At 49.6% G+C, this 22,532-nt stretch overlaps 1 protein-coding gene across 3 annotated transcripts in view; it reads right to left on the reverse strand.

Moving 5' to 3' along the window:
• Positions 1-473: 473 nt before the first annotated feature.
• The window catches only part of GPR50 (G protein-coupled receptor 50), a 68,621-nt gene continuing 46,562 nt past the window's right edge, over positions 474-22,532 (reverse strand). The window contains exons 3-5 of one of the 3 annotated variants that reach the window (XM_056809833.1): positions 21,879-22,069; positions 19,958-20,155; positions 474-4,630 (exon numbers count right to left, since the gene is read on the reverse strand). In XM_056809833.1, the coding sequence (XP_056665811.1) occupies positions 3,762-4,630; positions 19,958-20,155; positions 21,879-21,996 (1,185 nt within the window). In that variant the 5' untranslated portion in view covers positions 21,997-22,069 and the 3' untranslated portion in view covers positions 474-3,761. Of the gene's footprint in view, positions 4,631-19,957; positions 20,156-20,371; positions 20,510-21,878; positions 22,070-22,532 lie in introns of those variants that run through there. The other 2 variants (XM_007507289.3, XM_007507288.3) reach the window with 2 other exon arrangements.

Here is a 22,532-nt window from a genome sequence, read left to right on the forward strand (position 1 = left end):
CCCCGAAAGACCTAGCTAGTCTGAGAAATGGTCTTGTCCCAGAGTAGATTGGGCTGCTATGGGAGGAAGCGAGTTGCCCCTCTCTCTAGGCGTTCTAGGTTGAATTGGATGGCTTCTGAGGTTCCTGCCAACCCTTAGACTCAAGTTCTAACTTGGGCTTCTTGCCAGTTGTCATTTCGTTGGCCTCTCCTTGTCTTGTTTCCTTGGATGTAAAATCGTGATGAGAATACATTCTCTGCCTACTCCTTTCAGATTACAAGGAGGAAAGTGCTTGGTAAATGGCAAGGCTTCAGAAAAGGGGGAGCTTTGCTAAGGACTCGCTGATTGAATGGTTCTAGCTGAGAGCCATTTTGCCTCCTGTTAGTCCCTGCTGCCCCTGACTCCCTAACAAGTCAGTCAGAATCCACCCTCGCCCTACCCAGCCACCCTGGCCCACGTAGTATCCCAAGTGTTTTAAGGAAGTCAATCACACCTTTTTGTTTCTAATGCCATGAAAATATGTTTTATTGTTACATTAAACACACAATTTTTAAGGCAGTTAGATAATTAAAATCCAGTGCTTTAAGGCATGATTTCATATAGTAAATCCAACTCTAATAGAATTCTTTTAAATAAATTTAAATTTTTTTATTCTTCTCGCCTGACTTTTATGGAAGAATCCCTATCTAGGTTTTAAAATATGCTGATCTCAATCCTGTCAATTGATCACCTGAACTATTCCAAGTTCTTGCCATTCAGCGTCCCAGGGACAGCAAAGTGAGTGGCAGAGCTGAGAAAAGAGGTCAGAGTGGAGACCCCAGTAACTAAGAAAGCCATTAGGAAACACTAAGATTAGCACCCCACATCCTCACAACCCCGAAAGGGGCTGGAGTCCAAGTGTGGTATAGACAAGGAGCAAGGCTTCTGAAGGCTAGCTATTCTTCGGAGCTTCTCTTGGGTGAGCCTCCTGCTTGGAAGTGTGACACCACTAAGCTTTCGGGTCCTGCTTCTCTCACCCTCTTTCACTGTGCCAGATGGATCCATGGCTCCTTCTCTTAGTGGCTTCTTGCCTCCACGGGGGCAGTGTCTCCGTCATCTGGCTTTTCTGGATCTTCTTGGTATCCCCCTCAGGCTCAGGTGGAGACATCTGGAGATAGGTAGGGTTGATTTGAATGATTCAAATGTGGGTGTCTCAATATAGAATTGTAATGAATCCTTCATTAAAGTGCCATCTTCCTTAAGTAAAATCCACAGGAGTAGAGAAGGTGGGAGTGAATTTGCAAATTTGTCCCTATGGGAGCCCAGAGATGAAGGGAGAAGAAGTGGATGGGGGGGGGGGGGGTAGGGAGGGAAGTGGGTTGTGGCCCTAAGTGTGAGTGATTTAGGGTGGTGGTGGCCCTAAGTGAGACAGAATCCTGCCTGCCAACCTGGTACGTGATCCCAAGCAGTACCATAGCTAAAGAGGAGAGCCTCTTAGCAATTGAGATGGCCTCCATTTTCTCTCAACAAAGAAAGCAAGCCTGTAGAGCCACCACAGAGAGAAAGGAAAAGGTCTGGTGAATGTTCTTGGTGATTATTCAGTAGAATGCTTATCGAACGAAAGGAACAAACTGAACTACTAAGAATTTTGGATCTAACTGGGAAAAGCAGTGGGCCACAACTAGATTTTTTTGTCCAGTGACTCCCGAGTTTGAATTGAAGATTCATTAAAAAGAGAGAGAGATTAGAATTCATCACATAGGCATGATAGTAATAAATAAAGGAAGGAAAGATGTGTCCTTTACATATTCATATTTCTTAAGTAATAAATAATAGATAAATAGAGGTATGTGAGGATCTGTTCCTTAAATACTTCTTGAGCAATAAATAATCATAATAGGTATGTCTATTTTGTGAAGAAAGAAGATTATGCTCTATTTTTTTTGGCTGATTGCCTTGAGCTTGGACTATGAAAAGTGCCAGTTGGGCAGCTCTCAGGTTGAATCCCAAGTGCAGATTTGTGTCTGAGTCCTGCCTACAATGCTGCTGTCTGAACTACTTCCCCGAAACACCTAATGTGCTCAGCCTTCATTTGAAAAAGTCACCTAGTTTCTGCGAACTAAACTTCCCAGGTTTGCTTTCTCCCCCTCTGACCATTCCCAGTGTGAATTGGTCAGCCTATCCAAATCACCACTCATACCATTTTTCTGCCTGGGAATTTGGGAGTCACCCCCAAAGCGGCCCTCTACTCCTATTCCCCCTTCCCGCCATCTCTTAGCCCCTCTAACTCCACCTCATTCCCCCCCAACCAAGGCCAGTGACAGCAACCTTTTCTTTCCTCTGTCCATTCTGTTCCACATGTGCCAATATTTAACCATTTCATTGGGTGCTCGGTGCAAGTGTGGACATGGATGAGATGGGTGGAAATGGGCTCAGTTTGTCTCTCTTGCTGTGTTCCAGTGGCAGAAACTGAGAGGGATGAGTCCAAGGAGGACTGGCCATTACCCAGTGGAGCATCCCTGAAATTGGGCTTCTACTCCAAACCTCTTTCTGAAATTTGATGATCTCATCTGTTCTATTTTTATGCCCGCTCTGGGAAAGAGAAGACGAACAGGGTCCTGTGTGGTTGTGGGATTCAATTACGAAGGTATAGCAGGCCCTGCTTGGGAGTCTCTACCTTAGCTTTCCTGGAAAAACTGAGCACCTCCCCAAAGCTGAAAGCTAACACTTGCTCAGATCCAGGCACCCCACATTCCGAGATTCTAAATGAGACATTGCCCCGGTGTCCTATGGGGGCACATCTACTTGTGACATTTTGAGAACAGCAGCAGGAGGAAGGAGCAGCAGCAGTGTACTGTCTGCCCTTGGGAATTCTGCCTGATGGCCTGGGCTCAGGGGGAAGTGTTCCAAACCCTTCAGGACACCATTAGACTGACTGACTGCCCTGTACTAAGAATTAAGTCAGAGGTGAGCTTTCCAATTGAATTCAGTAGACATCAGAGTAACATTTTGCAGCTGAAATTTAGGAAAGATGCCATTCATTTAAAGTACTGGATTATCTCACCGGCTTCCTTGACTGCCATTTGAAGCACAGGTGGGCCTGCTTAAATATATGTAAATTCACGCTCACAAAACAGATGACTATGCTGTCATATTCATGCGACCAAAAGATACTTCATTTACAGAAGGCTTTAACCACAAGCTTCCCATATGAGCTCCCCCCAAATACATCGATTGGTTATTTATATAGAGATGACTAGCCACTTAGCCAAGAGGCTGGGGGAGCAGGGATGACCAAAGGGGAAGAGAAAAGGAGCGTGGGGAGCCACTGATAAATGAAGATCAATCGGAAAGAAAGCTGAAGTAGCTTTGAAATTAGAATGGCAAACACTGGGGAACTTGAGTGAGTTCTCTAAAATTGTATTATGTATTTTCAAAGATATGCTACTATTACGCAAAGTATAAGGTACACTTGTACAATGAGCTAAAACACACTCACTAATCTGTACTTCTAAGCCTGCTGGTGTGATGTGTCTAGTGTGTAGGTTTGTGTCGAGCATATGTGTGCATGCATGTGCATATAGGGGGTGCACGTGTCTATGTATGTGCATATAGGGGGTGTTTGTGTATGTGTGTGTATATAGGGAGTGTATGTGTGGGGGGATGTGGGTGTGTGTAGACTCTGTGTCAGAGCAGGGAGAAGTACGGTGCATCAAGCTTTAAGCGTATAGTATGCGGAGCAAACTTAGAACTGGGACCTGTCACTTAGCCATCACTAAGGACACACGGTGAGACTTCTGTCTTCACAGGTAGGTGTCTCCTTGGATGCGCCTGGCCCCGGCATAGGTTGGCTTGCGCCTCATCCTCATCTCATGGATTTGCTCCTGCAGGTCGACGACAAAGTAGTAGGCCGACTCCTTGGTGTTGCGGACGATGCGCTGGTACTCCTTGCGGAAGTTCTGGTTGAGAGTTCCGTAGATCATCGCGTTGACGCAGCTGTTGAAGTAGGCCAAGTAGTAGCTCCCAATGTACATCCACTCTGGGATGCTAGGGCCAATGCCCAAAGGATCGAAGACCCTGGCGAGCTTGATGAAATTCAGCGGACCCCAGCACAGAGCGAAGAGGACGAAGACCAGAAACATTGTCATGAAGTTGCGGACATCCACCAGCATGAACTTCGGCTTGGTGACCTTGACTCGATGATTGACTTGAATGACCAAGATCCAGATCCTCAGGTAACAGAATGCCACCACCGTCAGGGGGATGAGGAAATGGAGGGCCATCACTCCAAAGGCGTAGATGGCAGAGGAAGTGTAGACAAAGCTGCAGGTATAGACCTGGGGATTATACTGCACGGTGGTCACATAGTAGTTGGGGATGAGGGCCAACATGGTCATCAGCCAGGTCACGATGAGGATGAGGATGCTGTTCCTTCCAGTGAAGATCTTCTCATACAGGAGGCTATGGCAGATGTAGCAGTAGCGGTTGAGGGCTATCACCATGATGTTAAAGACGGAGCTAACAGCGCTAATGCTTGTAATCAGGCCGCTCAGTTGACAGTGGAGTTTTCCCATGGTCCAGCCGTTGTTCAAGATGGCAATCAAGGTCATAGGGTAAGGATACACAGCAACAAGCATGTCGGCCACAGACAAACTGATTACAAAGATGTTCCCTGGAAAAGAAGGGAGGAAAAAAAGAAACAGAAGGAAAAAAAGAGAAGAAGGAAGAAAAAGGATCAACTGAAGAGCATTAAAATCTCATTGAGTTAAGACTAATTTATAGAAAAGGTCAGTTGAAATTAGACAAGACCTGAAGTATATTGAGAGAAAAAAAATTCAAAGCAATGAAATTCAGGGCTGACAGAACTATAGAGAAACAGATACTCTCATTCATTCAGAGCTAATGGAATTGCAGACTTAGAGAAAGCAAACCAGGCAACTGTTTACCTCCACCCACCCGCCCACCCAAATTCATCCTCTGGGGCCCAACTGTCCAGTGATGAGCTTCTGTTATCTCCATCCACATTTAGTTAGTTTGGTCCTCCACTAACAGACACACAATCCCAAGCAGGTCCCATCCTCAAAGCTTTTCCTCTTGGGTGGACTTGCCAGCCTTTAGGTTCTACCAGCCTGGTACACATTGTCCCAAAGCCCGTGCATCTTGCTGCTTCCCACCACTATTTCCTCTTCCCCAATATGAGGTGGGCAAGCATTGCAACGTCCATAGATGAGAATTCGCTAGATCTCAGACATATTTCCATAACGGCGCCCCCCCACCACCAAAAATGCATACACAGAAACCGAAGATTCTAACTTTTTGAAGTCAAACTGGGTCCCCATTTTTCAGAAAGTGGAGGCGAAGCTCTCGGGGAGGGACGATTTGAGGGAACTGAGCCCCTTGGAGAGGGGGAGGAGAAAGAAGAAGGAAGGGCACTAAAGACAAACCAGGCCCTTCCCAAGGCCCGGGTGTCAGGGCTCCATTTCCCTCCCAGACATTCCACACTTCAGAATTTTCCCCCATTGCAAATAAAGGTCTACTCTTCCTAGCTCTAAAGAAGTAAGGTCTCCTTTGCAAATCAAGAAGGCTCCCTGCCACAGGGCTGGACTCCAGGTCCAGAGCCAGGAGGCTTAATGAAATTCACAACCATGCAGTCTGAAGAATTGCGCTCTTCTCTGGACTATCATTAAGACAATGACAAAAATATAACTGGAGATAAATGGCTGCAAAGGAGAGCATTAGGGATGCCATTTTCTTAAAAAGCTTTTTTTATGGATCAGATATAAATGGGGCGGAAGGAAAGGAAAGAGGAAAAGACTCTGGGAAAATGGCTTACAGGAGAGGATGCCCCTAAGCTACTTCCTTGGGTGAAGGTTAGCATTTAAAGAAGTCTATTATCTCTTTCAGGATACAAAGGAGTTCTGCTTTTCTCATAGAGGATGCTTGGAGGCAGAGACAGTGGTCAACATTTACAAGGGTTCTTCCTCACAGCACTGTCCTGGGTCCCCAGGATAGCAGCCTTCCCTTCACTTCTGGGTGTTTCCCTCAGATCATCTTCCTTTTGCTTGAGAGGAAGGTGACAAAGCAATTTTCCTTTGTTCAGAAAGCAAGATTGTGGCTGTGGCCCACAATCCTTTGGCCCTGGCAGAGCAATTAAATCCATTAACAAGGTCACCCTTAGACACACACCAAAGTTGGCTCCAAGGCAGTGACAGATCTTTCCCTTTGACCTTCCCTAGCCTGGAGAGATGTCTGCAAGGTTAGCATAACCAGTTAAGGGAAGCTCTGACTTCCAACAAGACAATTTGCTTTTGGCACATCCAACTGAAGCAGTACAGCCTTCAGAGGCAGACTAAGGATGGCATGATTAAAGATCCCTTGATGTTGGTAATCGATCAAGGGCCACTGCTCCATCTTTTGCATATTACCCTTTTCTGTGATTGGAAATAAATTCCCAGTACCCAGACTGCCACCAGAACTCTGTTGTATAAATCAAGGTCACTAACTCTGGTTCTAAGAGTTACTCTTCTGAAGAAGATTTTAATCTACGGCAAGGGAGCAAAGTGCTTTAAGACTGATTTGGGAAAATTTGTCATTTGTCAGTGGTTAGCCCGTTTGTTTGGGGCCCATCATCAGCCTGGGTCAAAATGGTAGTTAACTTGGTCACATGTGCTGTGCTTCTGGGTTTGGAAAGGGGACACCGGATTTGGAAACACTCAATTTTGAGGTCCCAGATTTCCCACTCTAGTTTTTCTAAGTCTACAAGTTCCTCTCTCCCAATTTCCCAGGAAACATCATAAGTGGAGGAGATCTTGATCCTTTCTAAGTCAGCCTTAGATTGCCTGAGCTATAGAGATATGGGATGTCAGAGCCGGCCGAGACCTTAGGGATCATCCAGTCAAACCCTCAAATTTTACAGAAGGGGAAACTGAGGCCCAGGAAGGGTATGGGATTTGCCCAATAGGTAAATCAGCAAGTGAAGTAGGTGGCATTTGACCATTCTTTTTTAGTTTGGGGCACAGAGAAAAGCAATGGTTCTGTGGATTAAAGGTAAATGGGGGCAAAAAGGAAAAACATTAGAAGAGTGCTGTAGAGAGAGTGTGAAAATGAAGAAATAATTCTCAAGGGGGAAAAGGAGGACAGAGCCCTTTGGCGTGGAGAGGTACAAGGGGGACTAACCCCTGGGAAATGGAATCACAAAAAAAATTAATCAGACAACAAATATTTAGCAGAAAAATATCAGGACTCTGTTCACAGGCCAATGATAAACTAGATGCTAATATTAACTGCTTTCCAAGAGCAGAGCCTGAACTAGTGGAGCATACGCCGGATTATCTGTGGACTAAGTCTTGATGGATTTATGGCAGCCTATTTTTATTTTGGAGCCTGCTTAGCCGTCCACATTCAGCTACCATAACCACGCTCCCCATCTTTGGGCATAGCCCTTCCCTTGGGCAGATTTTGAGCACTCAACGAATACACTAGAGGGGCTTCAGGTAGTTGGGATGGAGAGCAGGGTGCCCTGGGCACTAGACACCCTTCTTGGCATGTGCAAAGCCCTTCAAGCCACCTGCCACTGACACAAAATAAAGCCAATTCAAAGAATATAAAGATAGTAGACAAGGGGACTAATTTTGTCTGAAAAAATTTTTTCTGGAAAAATCTTCCTGCCAACCAGGGCTTCTAACTTAAATCACTTGAGTGTTCCATTTTATCCAAGGGGGGGAGGAAAATGGAAAATCTTTTAAATAGATTTTAAAAGAGGTCTGGATTTGAGGTGGGGTGGGGTGGAAGAAATCCAGGAGAACACAGCCAGTGATCTTCATATGGAACCAGAATCATAGAACAGAAGGACTTTAGAAAAATCTGGTCTGATCCCACCTCATTCCATGGAGAAAACAAATGCCTTGCTAAGGGACAAAGCTGATTAGTTTTACGGAAGAGGAAACTGAGGCTTGGAAAAGGGATAGGTCTTATCCCGGGTCAACTGTCAGCAGAGCCAGGATTCCTAAATTGCCTTCTGGTAACTTTTTCCTCTTTCACACACCTGTTTCAAGGAGGGGTGAGTGTGGGAGAGGGTGGAAAGTGACTATTTCAAAGGTGATAAAGGCTGGCTTTCTTTCTTTGAAGGGTCTTGTTGCCGGGGCCCAAAGATAACATAGGTTCCTGGCAATTGAGAAGGGAATTTGGGCTCCCTTTTGGCACTCATTGGCCATGGGACCTTGGGCAAATTGATTTCCCTCCCTCTCTCCGATCGATTGTCTGCAAAATGATGGGATGGACAGACTGATCTCAAGGCACTGGAAGTCTGGGAAAGGCAGACTCTAGCATCCCAGGGTGACAGCCATTTCCCCCATTGCCTTCCCTAAGGGGACAAAGCCAAATAGGGCAGCTTTAGTCTAAACTAAGAAGCTGGTAGGAGAGCCTCGAAGGACAGGACAAGCAGAAAGTGTGGCCCCAGATCCCTAGACAGCCATTGCTGGAAGAAGGGAAGACTGGCTGCCCAGGTCCTCCCTGGGAGGTCACGTATTCGAGGGCCTTCAGAATAACTGAAGCTGAGTCTCAGCTCCCCCCACACCTACCAAAGAAGGGCCCCCAAAGCTCAGCAAAAATAATACCCACTTGCTCCGCATAAATTTACATAAACAGCAAAGCATGTGTGCCCAATTATAACTTAGTGACAGTGGGCAGATCATTAAAAAGGTATCCTGTTAATTTGGCTGGAGGTTTTTCTTCCTTCATCCAGACTCTGGCTGGACTAGGGAAGACCCAAAATTCCATGAGGCCCAATCCCTACCCTGAGGAAGCTCACAGTTTGCTATTCTTCTCTCCCCCACCCCCACCCCAGCCAACTGGCCTCAGAAGAAGCAGAGCCTGGTTTGAGCCTCAGCTTCCCAGCAGGTCTCTCCCCCCTCTCTGGGCCTCATCTGTTTGTCTCATCTGCAAAATGGGGGGAGGGGGGATGGAAGGTAGGATTAGGTGACCTCTCCAGTCCCTTCCAGCTCTGACATTCCTCGAATTGACACGTACACAAATAACCAGAAGGTGTATTTAATTACAAACACTCTACTTTGTCCTGGCCGCTCAGGCTTCATAATTTGTGACTTGCCCCTAATGTGGCTGTCAGTTCACAGCTAAAAGAAATTCCAGGGGAAAAGCTATGGCCATTTAATGGGGTAATTTCTAGTGGCGGGCGACACTTTGGAAAATATTCCTGCAAGACGGGGTCTGCTCCTTTCAAGACCTTTGTTCAAAGGGGGTGGGGGTGGGGAGCAGCAGTTGTGCTGGCTGGAGAGGGCCGGGGGGAGCTCATGCCCCCGTGCATGCTGGGTATTTGAAAAGCCATTTTTTAAAAAGCCACTTCAAGTGTGTTCTAGACAAGGAGCTGTGTGGCTTCATCTGACAGTAAGCATCCCCAATGTTTCCATTTCCCCTTGTGGAAAAGGAAAAAAGCTGGCCATCTGATGAGATTAGTGCAAAGGAAAAATAGGGAAGGATAATGACGGTGAACAAAAGAGTGCCCAGCAAAGGGACTTGTGCTCAGGAAGTTTGGTGAATGAATGGATGCATGAAAGAAGGCATGCAACGCTGTCCTCAGCCAAGAAGAGATCTCCATGGAGAACAGACTGGTGAGGCCCAGGAAGAGCACCAAATTGGGAATTCATTCATTCGGGCTCTCCAGAGGGTAGGAGGCTCCATGGAACTCTGGGAGAGCAGCGAAATTGCCATTACTCCTTTGCAAGGTTGCCTGCTAGCTCTCATACTTTCCAACCAGAAATATTTCCTAGCCAAGCTCTCAGAGGCGGTTTAATTTCATGCTGAGAATTTACAAACCGCTACAACAGATGTAAAGCTGTAAGGAGTAATTACACAGCTACTGCTTACCCAAGCAAAACCCGGGTTTGCATCTTTCCTGCAGATTAATCAGTGAGAAAGAAAAATGACGGCAATTGATGGTGCAAATTGTGGCTACGGGGCCATGTATTTAATGGGGGCTCCGAGAAGTTATGGGACAAATTGTCGCTGCAAAGTCTCCCATCAGCCACAGATGATTAGACACCATTGGGCTGGGCTCCCCAACAGGTTGACAGCCAGCTTCAAAGAATCACAGGGCTGGAAAGAACTACAGAGGCCATGGAGTCTATCCCGGGCCTGGCGGGGAACACTCTCTGGCCCTACCCCCACCAAAGTGGTAGAGTAGCCTGTGCTTGGAGACCTCCACTGAAAAGGAACTCCCTAACTCCTCAGGAAGGAGCCTCTCCAACCTGTTGAGGAAATTCAGCCACCCTCCTGCAACTCACACCCATCCTTCCTGGCTCAGGAGAGCCCTTGGAAAACTTAACTTCATCAAATATAATTACTGAATGAGAAATATCAGAGGAGCTGACACACAGTGGGTTCACATTTGCAAAGTAGGTACTTTACATTGTTCACTGTCTCATTTGATCCTCATAGTACCCTTGGGAGATATTATCAGTCCCATTTTACAGATGAGGAAACAGGCTCTGAGATTTACTAGCAGTTGATTCGAGGCAACTATTTAACCTCAGAGGCAAGACAAATCCATTTTCTTTCATCTGCCACCTCCTCTCCCCTGTTGTGTCACACACACACACACACACACACACACACACACACACACACGTCACCTGTCACCTTCCTTCTGGACACTATGCCTATTAAAGGAGGCCAAGCTTTTATTCGATTTCATGGTTTGCCATCACCATAGACTTTACTGCCTAATGGCCCACCTTCTGAAGATGAGCTAAGCCAGTTGATATTGGAACCCCCAAGTCCATGGTGCCACCAAAGCCTATCTCAGTAGAACCTTCCAGAGCCTACATTCAGTTGGCACAGCCTTTGAAACCCCAGGCTTATATCCATGCCACAACAAGCTACTGGGACAAGACTTGGGGAGGGGGCCCAAGAAACAAATAAAACTGACATCCCATCTGGTGCTTCTGCTGTGACGGAGGCAGAGGGATGTGAAAAGACAGAACTACTAAAGATGAAGAGGTTTAGATGGGATTCTTTTTGATGCTAGTAGACTCTTAAATAGACAGCCACAAGGAACTTCTGAGGCTATCCATTCAAGTCACCTCTTTTGAACAGAGGAGGAAACTGGAGCCAGGAAGGTTAAGTGATTTGCCCAAGGTCACACAGGTAGTAAGTGGCAGTAGCAGAATTGGAACTCAGTCTCTAATAAAAAATTCTTATCTAGTACCCAACAATCTGATAAGCTAACTTGCATTCTTGTTACAATCAAAAAACACCAAGAAATTGCAGCTAAATGGAAGGGCTGAATAATGTCACAACAAATGAAACTGAGTATATCTTAACAGGCAGGAAATGATTGGTTACCTACTGGGGAGTCATTTCAGAATCATCTGTCTGTGTGCAGGCAGATCAATGACTGGTTAGAGGAAAGTTCAAAATCAATACCAAATTAGAAGAAAGACAAAGATAAGAAGGTACTGCCTAGACTTACAAACAACTCCAACATGACCAATTTCAATAAGCTGCTGTTGACTGTAAAAAATGGGAAATGGATAAAGGCAAAGACATTGATTTTGATTATCACCATTTGGAAAACTAAAACTTAAAATTTCTCCTGTCTAGCCCTCATTGCTTTTATATATAAAGAAAAATTTAGGCTAGCTGAGCTCTAAGATTTCTTCTGGCTCCTAGGTAGTGCAAGGAATGTTATCTTCTCCATAGTGCTTTATGGCTACAACCATAAAGTATGGATCACCATAGGTGCCTGAAGGCTGTCATGAGCTTCTGAAATATTGAAAAACCTGGTTGCAGAATACATAACATACAGGTTCTTGCTTGATCCTCACAAAGCTGTGAGTTCCAAAGAATTAGCATTATCTCCATTTTATAAATGGGGTAGTTTCAAAAGGTCAAGAGATCTGCTCACAGACAAAAGGCATTGTATTAAAGTATTGAAGGCAGAACTCAAAACTCAGGATTTTGGACTTTTAGTACACTGCAAAAGGTAGAGAAAGAGGAAGGAAGGAGAGGGAGAGAGAGGAGGGGATGGAGAAGGGAAGGAAGAAAGGAGAAAGGAAAAAAGAGAAAAGGGAAGAAGAGAAAGGAAGGAAGAGGGAGAGAGAAAAGAGAGAGGAAGGGATGAAGAAAGGGAGAAAGGAAGAGTAACAGAAAATAAAGGAAGGAAGAAGAGAGCAAAGGAAGGGGAGAGAGAAAAGAGAAAAAGGAAGGGATGAAGAAGAGAAGGAAAAAGGGAGAAAGAAAGGAAGAGAAAGAAAAAAGGGGAAGGAAGGAAGAGAGAAAAAGGAAGGAGAGAGGGAAAGAAAAGAGAGAAAGGGATGAAGAGAAGAGAGGAAGGGAGATAAAAAGGAAGAGAGAGAATGAAGGAGGGGGAGAGAAAGGAGGAAAGGATAAAGAGAAGAAAGGGAGAAAGGAAGGGCAAGAGAGAAAATAGAGGAAGGAAAAAGATAGCAAAACAGGGGGAGAGAGAAAAGAGAAAAAGGAAGGGATGAAGAAGAGAAGGAAGGAGGAAAAAAGAAAAGGAGGAAGGAAGAGAGAAAAGGGAAAGAGAGAGGGGAATAGAAAAGAGAGAAAGAGGAGGGGATGAAGAGAAGAGAGGAAGGAAGAGAGGGAAGAAAGGAGTGGGAGACAAAGAGAGAAAGGGATGAAGAGAAGAAAGGGAGAAAGGAAGGGCAAGAGAGAAAATAGAGAAATGAAAAAGACAGCAAAGGAAGGGGAAAGAGGAGAAAAAGAGGAAGGGATGAAGAAGAGAAGAAAGGAGGGAGAAAGAAAGGAAGAGAAAGAAAAAGGGAAGGAAGGGAGAGAAGGGAAGAGAAAAGAGAGGATGGGATGAAGAGAAGAAAGGGAGAAAGGAAGGGCAAGAGAGAAAATAGAGGACGGAAGAAGAGCAAAGGAAGGGGAGAGAGAAAAGAGAAAAAAGGAAAGGATGAAGAGAAGGAAGGAGGGAGAAAGTAAGAAAGAAAAAAGGGGAAGGGAGAGAGAGAAAAGGGAAGGAGGGAGAAAGGAGGAAGAGAGGGAAGGAAGGAGGAGGAAAGAGAAAGAGGAAGGGACAAAAGAGAATGAAGGAGGGGAAAAGGAAAAGAGAAAAAGAGGGGAAGGAGAGAGGGAGAGAGAGAAGAGAGAAAGGGATGAAGAGAAGAGAGGGAGAGAAAAAGAGGAAGGAAGAAGAGGGAGAAAGGAAGGGAGATAGGAAAAAAGAAAGAGGAAGAAAGACGAGAAGGGAAGAGAGAAAAGAGAAAGGGATGAAGAAGAGAAGGAAGGAGGAAGAAAGAAAGGGAGAGAGAGGAAAAAAAGAAAGGGGAGAAAGTAGATTTAAAAAAAAAAGGCAAAACCCAGTTTAAACAAGCATTCTGGCACAAGTCACAAAAAGCTGGTCTTCCCTGGAGCTGTGCTGAAGCACAGCGGGGTTTTGGTGGAATTAGCAGTTTATTCAAAGAAGAGGGCAATGAGTTCTAATCCTCCCCATTTCCTGTGCAGCTGTGGGTAAATTTCTTCCCCTCTGGAGGCTCTTGTTAACAGCTACCTCTTAAGAGTTGTTGCAAGGCATAAATGGAGCCAATAAAATGGAGTGAACAGCGGGTCAGCAATCCTAAGTGCTCTCTGACTGCTCAGGATAAAAACTAACCTGATTTGTAAAATGTTTGCTTCAACTAAACACTCAGCTTTCCAGCAACACTATTTTCCTGGGTCCCGATGCCCTGGCTAAAAGTTACTGCTGAGAATCCAGTTCAGAAAGTCCCCCCTTGGGGGGGGGGCGGCCGCGGGGGGAGGGGTGTAAATGAATGCATGTTACTTACTGCCTCTACAATTTCAACCCCAACTTTCTCTAGAGGAGGGGATGGGTTGGGTTGTTTTTACACCCAATTTTGAAGCCTCAAACTGGTTTGTTTTAGAAGGAGTGATTCCCTACACAGATGTTCTAGACTCAGAAGAAATCCTCCCAACTAAGCGCTGGTGGGATTGGCCACATGTCATTTCCTCTTGGCCGCGGGAGGATTTTTCCTCTTTGCAGCAGGCAGCCTTGGCGGCCATGGCGCATTAAGGAAAGGGGCCAGATGTGGGGGCTCGAGAACTTTGCCACTTACTGGATGGATGACCCCAGCCCGCCCCGGCATCAGTTTCTTCATCTGTAAAATGAGGGGATTGGACTAGCTGACCCCTGAGACCCCTTCTAGCTCTAAATCCAGGAGCAACAGCAGCCAGCCTCCGCACCACTGCCCAGCCTTCACAGAAACCTAGGCTTTGTTTCCTATACAATGCATTAGCAAGAGAGTGGCTGGCTCCCTAGAAGGCATTTTCTCAATTCATTCTGCACCCAGCCTGCCAACTTCATCTAAAACAATTAAGTGGATTAGGGCAGCTTTGGCTCAAGTGAAATTTCACCGCCCAGCCTGGGGTTGGAGAGGAAGCCAAGTAGCAAAGCCACAGAGCTATAAGACAGGACAGGGACTGAGGTGATGTCCTTCTCACTCCACGGAGAAAAAAAGAAAGAAAAGAAAGGATGGAAGGAAAGAGAGAGAAAAGGAAGTAGGAAAAGACAGAAAGAAAAAGACAGAAAAACAAATAAAGAGAAGGAAATAGAGGAAAGACAGAAAGAGAGAAAAAAGGAAATAGAAAAATAGAAATAAAGAGAAGGAAATAGAGGAAAGGCAGAGAGAAAAAAAGAAATAGAAAAACAGAAATAAAGAGAAGGAAATAGAGGAAAGACAGAGAGAGAAAGAAGGAAATAGAAAAATAGAAAGAGAAAGAGCTAAAGGAAGGAAATAGAAGGAAAACGACAGAAAACCAGAGAGAAATAAAGAGAAGGAAAGAGTGGAAAAAAGAGGGAAATAGGAAAACAAATATAGAGAAGGAAAGAGAGAGCTAAAGAAAGAATGAAATAGAAGGGAAAAGACAGAAAACCAGAGGGAAATAAAGAGAAGGAAAGAGAAAAAAAGAGGGAAATAGGAAAACAAATATAGAGAAGGAAAGAGAGAGCTAAAGAAAGAATGAAATAGAAGGGAAAAGACAGAAAACCAGAGGGAAATAAAGAGAAGGAAAGAGGAAAAAAGAGGGAAATAGGAAAACAAATATAGAGAAGGAAAGAGAGAGCTAAAGAAAGAATGAAATAGAAGGAAAAAGACAGAAAACCAGAGGGAAATAAAGAGAAGGAAAGAGAAAAAAAGAGGGAAATAGGAAAACAAATATAGAGAAGGAAAGAGAGAGCTAAAGAAAGAATGAAATAGAAGGAAAAGGACAGAAAATCAAAGAGAAATAAAGAGAAGGAAATAGAAAAACAGAAAGAGAGACGGAAAGAGAGAAGGAAGTAGAAAGAAAAAGACAGAAAAACGGAAAGAAATAAATAGAAGGAAAGAGAGAAAAAGAAGGAAATGGAAAAACAGAAAGAGAGAAGGAAAGAGAAGAGAAGGAAATAGAAAAACAGAAATAAAGAGAAAGAAGTAGAGAAAAAGACAGAAAAACACAAAGAAATAAAGAGAAGGAAAGAAAAAAGAAGGAAATGGAAAAACAGAAATAAAGAGAAGGGGAGGAAAGAGAAAAAGAAGGAAATAGAAAAACAGAAATAAAGGGAAGAGATAAAAAAGAAGAAAATAGAAAAAGACAAAAACAGAGAAATAAAGAGAAGGAAATAGAGGAAAGACAGAGGAAAAAAGGAAATAGAAAAACAAAGAGAAGGAAAGAGAGAGAAAGAAAAAGTCCAAAAAACAGAAGGAAAAAAGCAAGCAAGCACCCAAAGCTAGCTCTCCTTTTCCCCCAGCTTCCCTAGAACGCCATGGCAGGCTGGCCCAGGGTATACTGGGCGGGGCGCCTAGGTTCTACCACACCAAGCCATCTTGCTGAACCTGGCTGCCTAGCTTTCTTTACTTCCCCACACTGATCCTTTCAAGCTGAACGCTCACTTCCTCCACCCCTCCCATCCCCCCAGAGGCCCGGACATAAAGGAGGGCAGCCTTCCCCAACTGGAGGCCGCCATGCTAATGAAACTTTTCCATAAATTTAGCACAACACATCCCCCATTAGGCAAGATATTCCTGAACCTCACAAAAGGTGACTTGGGTTCCTTTTTTCCCAGCCTGCATTTAGCTCAGCAGATTTTTAAATCAGAATAAGCCCCCCTCCAAGAAATTCATTTGTTTGCTCGAGAAAAACAAATGGCTGAAAAGCCCTTTCAGATTATAATCAAGGAGGAGGCAGGGGGAGGGGGCTTGAGGAGGAGAGGTCTAAGGTGCCCCAAAGCTCCATTTGGCATAAACAATGTCCCTTTTTCATGGATGAGAAACCTCCTTTTTATTTTCAAATGCACTGATGTGTAATCTATAGTTAACAGCTTGTCACGTTGGCCTTATTTTCCCCCTTAATATTTTAAAGTAGTGGAGGGGGCTGAACTTTGGGGCCACAAGTACAAAAGGGAAAGCCTAGGTGTGAGTCCCAAAGAGGCCATTTACTAGCTTCCAGAAGGCCGGCACCGCCCTTAGTCAGCCTGTACCTCAGTTTCCCCCTCGGGGAATCCAGGGAGTTGGGCTCAATCAGGCTTCAGTTCCCCTTTTTTCTTAAGCGGACCCCGTGGGCAGCCAGGGGACTGGTTAAGAAGCATGGAAGAAGCCGCCTGGCTGGGTGGGCAAAGGAAGCCAAGGAGAAGGAAATAGAGTCCTCAAAGCCTGTTTTTGACAAAACCAATCGGGTGGCCCCAGGTTAAAAATCTTCCTCTGGGCCGCTTTGGAAATGCCGGACCTCCGGTTCCGGTGGGGAGGAAACTCCCATTCGACACCCCCTCACACTTGGACCCCCAAAAAGGGCCCCCCAGATGTTTGCTCCCCAAGAGAAAAGGGGCCGGCAGAGGTGGCCCGCTGTGTGTGTGGGGCTCAAGGAGAAAAGCCAAGGAAAGAAATGTGCCATTTCCACCCCCCTCAGGCTGCTTCAGGCCCAGAACCCCCCCTGCAGCAGGCAGCCCCTCCCCAGCCCGGAGGCCCCTGTGCAAAAGGGGGGGGGGGGCGCGCAGTGAAAGCATGGCCATCAACAAGTCAGTGCATCTCCTGTGTGTCACTGCGTGCAGCAAGCCCTCCCCCTTCTCCTTTCCCTAAGTACTGTTTGCTCCCATTAGATGCAGCACTCTCTGCCCAGGACTGTTGCTAGGCAGTCATATAGGCTGGAGTACCAGGGGGGGGGGGTTGGGGGGACTGCTAATGGGCCTGGGCTCTGGCCTCAGTGGAAGGGCCTCACTTCCGTGCTCTGCCTGGGGGAACCCTGCTGCTAGGCTAGAGGGAAGGCTGTCCGGAGCCCAGGTGGCCAGGAATTCACACCAATACCAAGAGAAGAGAGAAACAACTGGCCCTAGGAGGGGTTGTAATCAGCCCGGGCGTTGGTCCTACAGGAAGGTCCACACCACGAGGCTGGGGGGGGGGGTCGGCCCTCGGGCTAACATTTGCCACCCTTCCCAGAAGTTGGAGCACGCGCCAGAGCGGGATCTTTTCTGGGAAGATTGTGCCCCCGTCTGGGCGGCTTGGAAGTTCATTCATTTCAGTGGCAAAGGCTTGTTGGCAGCTGTGCCTTGGCGAGCAGCCTTCCTCCTATCGGGCAGTCGTCACTAATTCCCAGCGCCAGTTCTTCTGCCCCCCTACAACTCCACTCCGGGCGGCTGCTGAGCCCAGCTCTGGGGCACTGCAGCTGTGCCTGGTTTGGGGGGATCCTCTGCTCTTTCCTAGGGCCCCCCCTTAGGCTACTACTATGGGGCTGGGAGAAGCTGCCTGCCTCCCTCTCTGCCCCTAGAGCCCCTGGGTGCAGCCCACTTAGATGAGAACCCGAGAAGAGCCTCTGGACCCATCATCCCCTGCCCCAGCAGCCATCTTGTATAGTGTGGGCCTCTCAGTTTCCTCCTCTGAAAGATGGGTGGCTGAGATGCTCTCCAAGCACCCTACCACCTGCGGCACTGCCCTGTATTCAGCTCACGTCCACACACATCAGTGCCTGCCTCCTCTCAGTCTCACTGGGCTCCCCCCCCCCAGCTTCTCTTGGCTCTTGGCACCTCCAGTCTGTGGCCTGGTGGGCAACCCTACCCTGGCCACTTCGGAGAGGGGGTCACTATATTCCCCCGATGGCCAGCATATTGCACCAGGGTGTGCCCACCCAATGCATCCTGGGATTAGCCAATCCAGGCTAGTAACATCTAGCCTTGGTGCACTGGCTGAGGGCTCTTAATGGCCTCACTGGGGAAATACAACCATTTTGCTCCCTCCACATGGCCATGAGGCCCCCCTTCTTTCCTCGGCAAATGTACCCCGCTGAACCTCCTTGCTGGAACTGGTCCCCTCCTGGCCCCACAGCTCTGCCATGGTCATCCCTGCATCAGAGCTCCAAGGGATCTTAGAAGGCATCCCCCCCATATACAATGCCGGGCCCCAAATGGGCATCTTATGGTTTCCCAAATTCCTGTGCCCACCCAGCTCCCAAGGGTGCCCTTTGCAGGCCCTGGCTCCCCAGGAGGCGGCTCGATTGAGTAAACAGTCTCTGCCCCCCCCATTTCCCTGCTTGGAGGCGGTGGTCGAAAAGCCCGACTCCGCTGAGTGACAAAGCTGAATTTCCACCAGGAAGGCTCGCAGAAGACCCCACACACATTTACTGGGGGAGGGGGGATTAGCAGGGGCCTCTTCCCATCGAATTCAGTATTTCCCCGGGCTCTTTCCTACCCCAAGCAGGGAGTGGGAGGCACTCTGCAGTTTAGGGGGCCAGGGTCTCTCTGCTCTCCTCTACAGGGGGAGCCCGGCAGCTTAGATACCCAGATATTTCCTGGGGTGAGGGAAAGGTTTTCTAGACCCCCCACTCTGGAGAAAAGGATATATTTAGGCTGGCTGAAAGGACTCTCCCCGCTTGGACACCCCCATATTTGGGGGGCCGCCCCTCCCCTCTGCAGAGGCTCCCGGACCTGGTGTGGGTGGGATCAGCTCTAGCTCCCTCCAGCAGCCCCAGGAGCTTGTGAGCCCCTCGGCTTGGCCACCGCCGCCGCCGCAGTGCTTTGGAGGAGTGACCCTGTCTCCCTCTCGCTCCCTTTTGGCCATCCAGCTGGGGATGAGGAGTGTGCCCATTCTGCAGTCCCAACAGTGGCAGCCCTGAGGCCTGGACCCCTGCGCGCTGGAGGGGGGGAGCAGCCCGATGTGCTGCGCCGCACTTGAGTCAAACACACACTTTTTCTTTTCTTTCTCTTTTCGCTTTTCGGTGGAGCCGCGCTTCCTTCCCATTGAGAGGAAGGGCTCTGCCTGGCCCCGGGCGAGGGAGCCTGGCTCCCACATGTCTCCCCCCACTTAATGACCCCCAGCCCAGCCCAGCCAGCTTCCTGGCTCTGCCCGCACTTCATTCATTTCGTGCTGTTTGACTGTGGCAGGCTCCCGCCGGCGGGCGGCTCCCCGCGGGCGCTGCCCCCGCCCAGCCTCGGACCCTCCCAGGGCTGAGCTGCCCCTTCCCAAGCAAGCCCAGACATACAGCTGAGGCTGACCTTTCCCGGGCGGCGGCGGTGGCGGCGGCGCGGCGTCTGTTCCCCGCCTGGACACTTACCTGGGCTCGTCCTGCTCCGATGCCAAGGAGAGTGGCTCTTCAGCGCCAGCCCAGCGGCCCGAAGGGAGGCTTCTCCAAGCCCCTGGGGGCTAGCTTTGCAGCCAGCCGCTCCCAAGCCCAGGGCAGCCTGGCCACTTACCTGCCCCCCCCCAGCCCAGCTTAGAGACCCTGCGGGTCCCGGGGCAGCGCTCCTCACCCAGACAGCCGCCCCTCCCACCTCCCTGCCCTCCACTCCAGATGCTCCCGCTGACCACTGCAGGATGCCCCCCGTCCCAAGCTAGCCCGGGGCCCAGCTTCACTCTGGCATCTGGCTGGGCTTCGGGCGGCTCCAGGAGCTCGGCTAGGAGGGCGCGAACTCCGGGAGGTCTGCTGGCGGTGCCGTTCTGCCCGCTACCTGAGGGGGGCCGGTGCGGGACGGGACTGCAGCGGGGCGCGGGCAGCTTACCAAGGTTGCGGAGTCTCTCGTTCTTGGTCACAGCGGCGATGACAAACGAATTGCCCACGAGGTCCATCACGATGGTGAAAGAAAGCAGCAGAGACAAGAAGCTGCTCAGGAACACGTTGGGGGGCCGCAGGATCTTGGGCTGCCACCAGTCGGGGATGGTGGTGGTGTCGTTGTGAGCCGCCTCCATGGTGGTGGTAGCTGGGGAGAGAGCAGAGCCCCAGTGAGCCACCCCGTCCTGGAACACTCCCCTCAGCTCCCGCCCCCTTAAATTCTCTGGGAGGGGGCGGCACCCTGGGGAGGGAACTTTGCCTCAGTCCGCTCTCCCTGGCACCGAAATGAGATTTCCCCTCCAGGGCGTGGTGCCCAATGGTATTTCGGTGTCAGAGGAGCCGGAGCCCCCAAACTGCCGCTTACCCAGCCCCACAGAGGCTGCTCCGCTGCCCGCCGCTCCAGCTGCTGCCGCGCACCAAGCGCGGACTCCGGAGCTCCTCACACTAGCCTTGCCTCCTGCACAGAGTGCGGGCTCCTAAGCCCTCCCCCAGTGGGCGCAGCTGTCGCTCACAGAGTGCGAGCTCCCTCCCCAGCCCCTAGAGTGGGGGGAGCAAGAGAGAGAGAGCTAGCAGAGCGCGCAGCCGCCTCTCAGTGCCACCAGGGCAACGTCGGGGTCCCGAGCCCCCAGGAAGGGCGGTGCCGCCTCGCCCAGACTTCTAAGGCAGTGCCAGAGTCCAGAGCTGCAGGGATAGCTACTGGCACCTCAAGCCAAATGCTAGCGCCATTCCAGAGCCCTGTCGGAGACCCTGAGCTCCTGGGAAGGGGGCTGCCGCCTCGCACCAAGTGCCAGAGCACTACCAGGACTCCAGGCTACCGGGATGGCCACTGCCTCAGCATACCTGGTACCAGAGGACACCAGGACACTGCTGGGGCTCCGCAGCCCCCACACGGGCGCTGCCACTGCGTGCGCAAAGTGCCAGGTCTTTGCTAGGGCTCTGGAGCCCCTGGAGCAGGGCTCTGACGCCGCGTTTACAGAGTCGGGGGCTCCTGAGACTCTAGGCTGAACAGTGCCACCAAGCACAAAGTGCTGGGGTGCGGCCAGGGCTCCCGAGCCTCTGAAATGGATTGCGCCTCTGAGCATAAAGTGCTGGGGCACTGTGGGGGCTCTGGAGCCCGGGGAAGGGCGCTGCCACCAGACATAAAGTGCCGGGGCACTACTGGGGTCCCACAGTCTCTGGGATGGGAAGGGCCACCAAGCATAAGGTGCCGAGGCCACTGCCTGGACTCTGCTACTGTGCGTAAAGGGCGCATAAAGTACCCGGGCATTGCTGGGGAATTGGGGCTCCGGGAAGGACACTGCCGCCTCACAGAAAGTGCCGGGGCATAGCTGGGGCTCCAGGAGCCCCCCCCAAGGGAGCCACCACTGCCCCGTAAGTACAGGGGAATTTCCAGGGGATCTGGAGCGCCGAGAAGGGGGCTGCCAACGCTGCTCCCCTACCAGCAAGAGCCCCAGATGTGAGAGGAGCACAGAAGGCAAGAGGAGAGCAGACTTCATTTCCTCACTCCCCCTCCATTCCCCCAAACTCCTGACTGTCTCAGACCCGATCCCGAGGGACCCTAAGCCTCTTCTCCCTCCACTTCTCTTTCCCTTTCTCCCCTCATCCCCCCAAAAATCTGGGGATCCCCTGCCCGCCCCCTGCCCCTAGCCCACTCAGAAGCCACAGCCTGGGATGGTTGGGGGAGAGTGCGGAGCCTCCTGGCAAGCCTGCTGGGGGGGGGGAGGGGGGAAGGGTCGGAAGGTGGGCAGGAACAGCAAGGCTGCCGGTCTGAGCTGGGGAGAAAGGCTGGGAAAAAACCCACCACCCCGTCCCTGGGCCCAGGAGCTGCAGCTTGCAGCCCCTTAGCCCCTTAGAGGAGTTGGGGAGCTTACAGTAGGGGCTGTAATCCCCCGAGGCAGCGCCCTCCTGGCCCGTGGTGGAGGAGGCGGCGCCAGTCACCGCAGGCAGCAGGTCCCCCAGCAGCAGCCGAGTCGCATTGGGCAGGAACATCGCTGCTGAACTAAGCCAGCAGAGCTGGCCGCACTTATATAGAAAGTTTACCACCTGACTTCCGACGTAACACCTACGACATCAAAATTAATGACTAGGGCAACCTCCCAAACACCTGTAAGCACTTAAGCCCCCTTGGGAGACCTTTGGCTGCCCCTCTCTGGGCACAGCTGACCCCGGGGCACCTGGAATGGCCCCAACTCTATTTATGCACACCCAGCTTAGTGTGAGTGGCAGGCGGAGCCCATTCAGGAACTATTACCAACCAGAGGCTGGTGCCTGGTCTTTAAATAGGTACCTGGGGCACCCCCGGCTAGAGGCAATGGGATGTGGCCCCTTAAATTAGTCCCCAGCTGCCATCACCGAGCAGTGCTTCGGCATGTCGGAAGGATATCTCCAAGGGCTGCTGGAGCATTCCAGAGACTGTAGCTTTGCCCTGGGGCCAAGTGCAAGGCTTAGAGCCCTCCCCGGAGCCCCCAGTGGCCCTCCACCCTTGGGCTTCCACTCTTTTCCTATCCCATAGCTGGCCATAATTA

This window comes from Monodelphis domestica, chromosome X, assembly GCF_027887165.1.
Source record: "Monodelphis domestica isolate mMonDom1 chromosome X, mMonDom1.pri, whole genome shotgun sequence".
Classification (NCBI taxonomy): Eukaryota; Metazoa; Chordata; class Mammalia; order Didelphimorphia; family Didelphidae; genus Monodelphis; species Monodelphis domestica.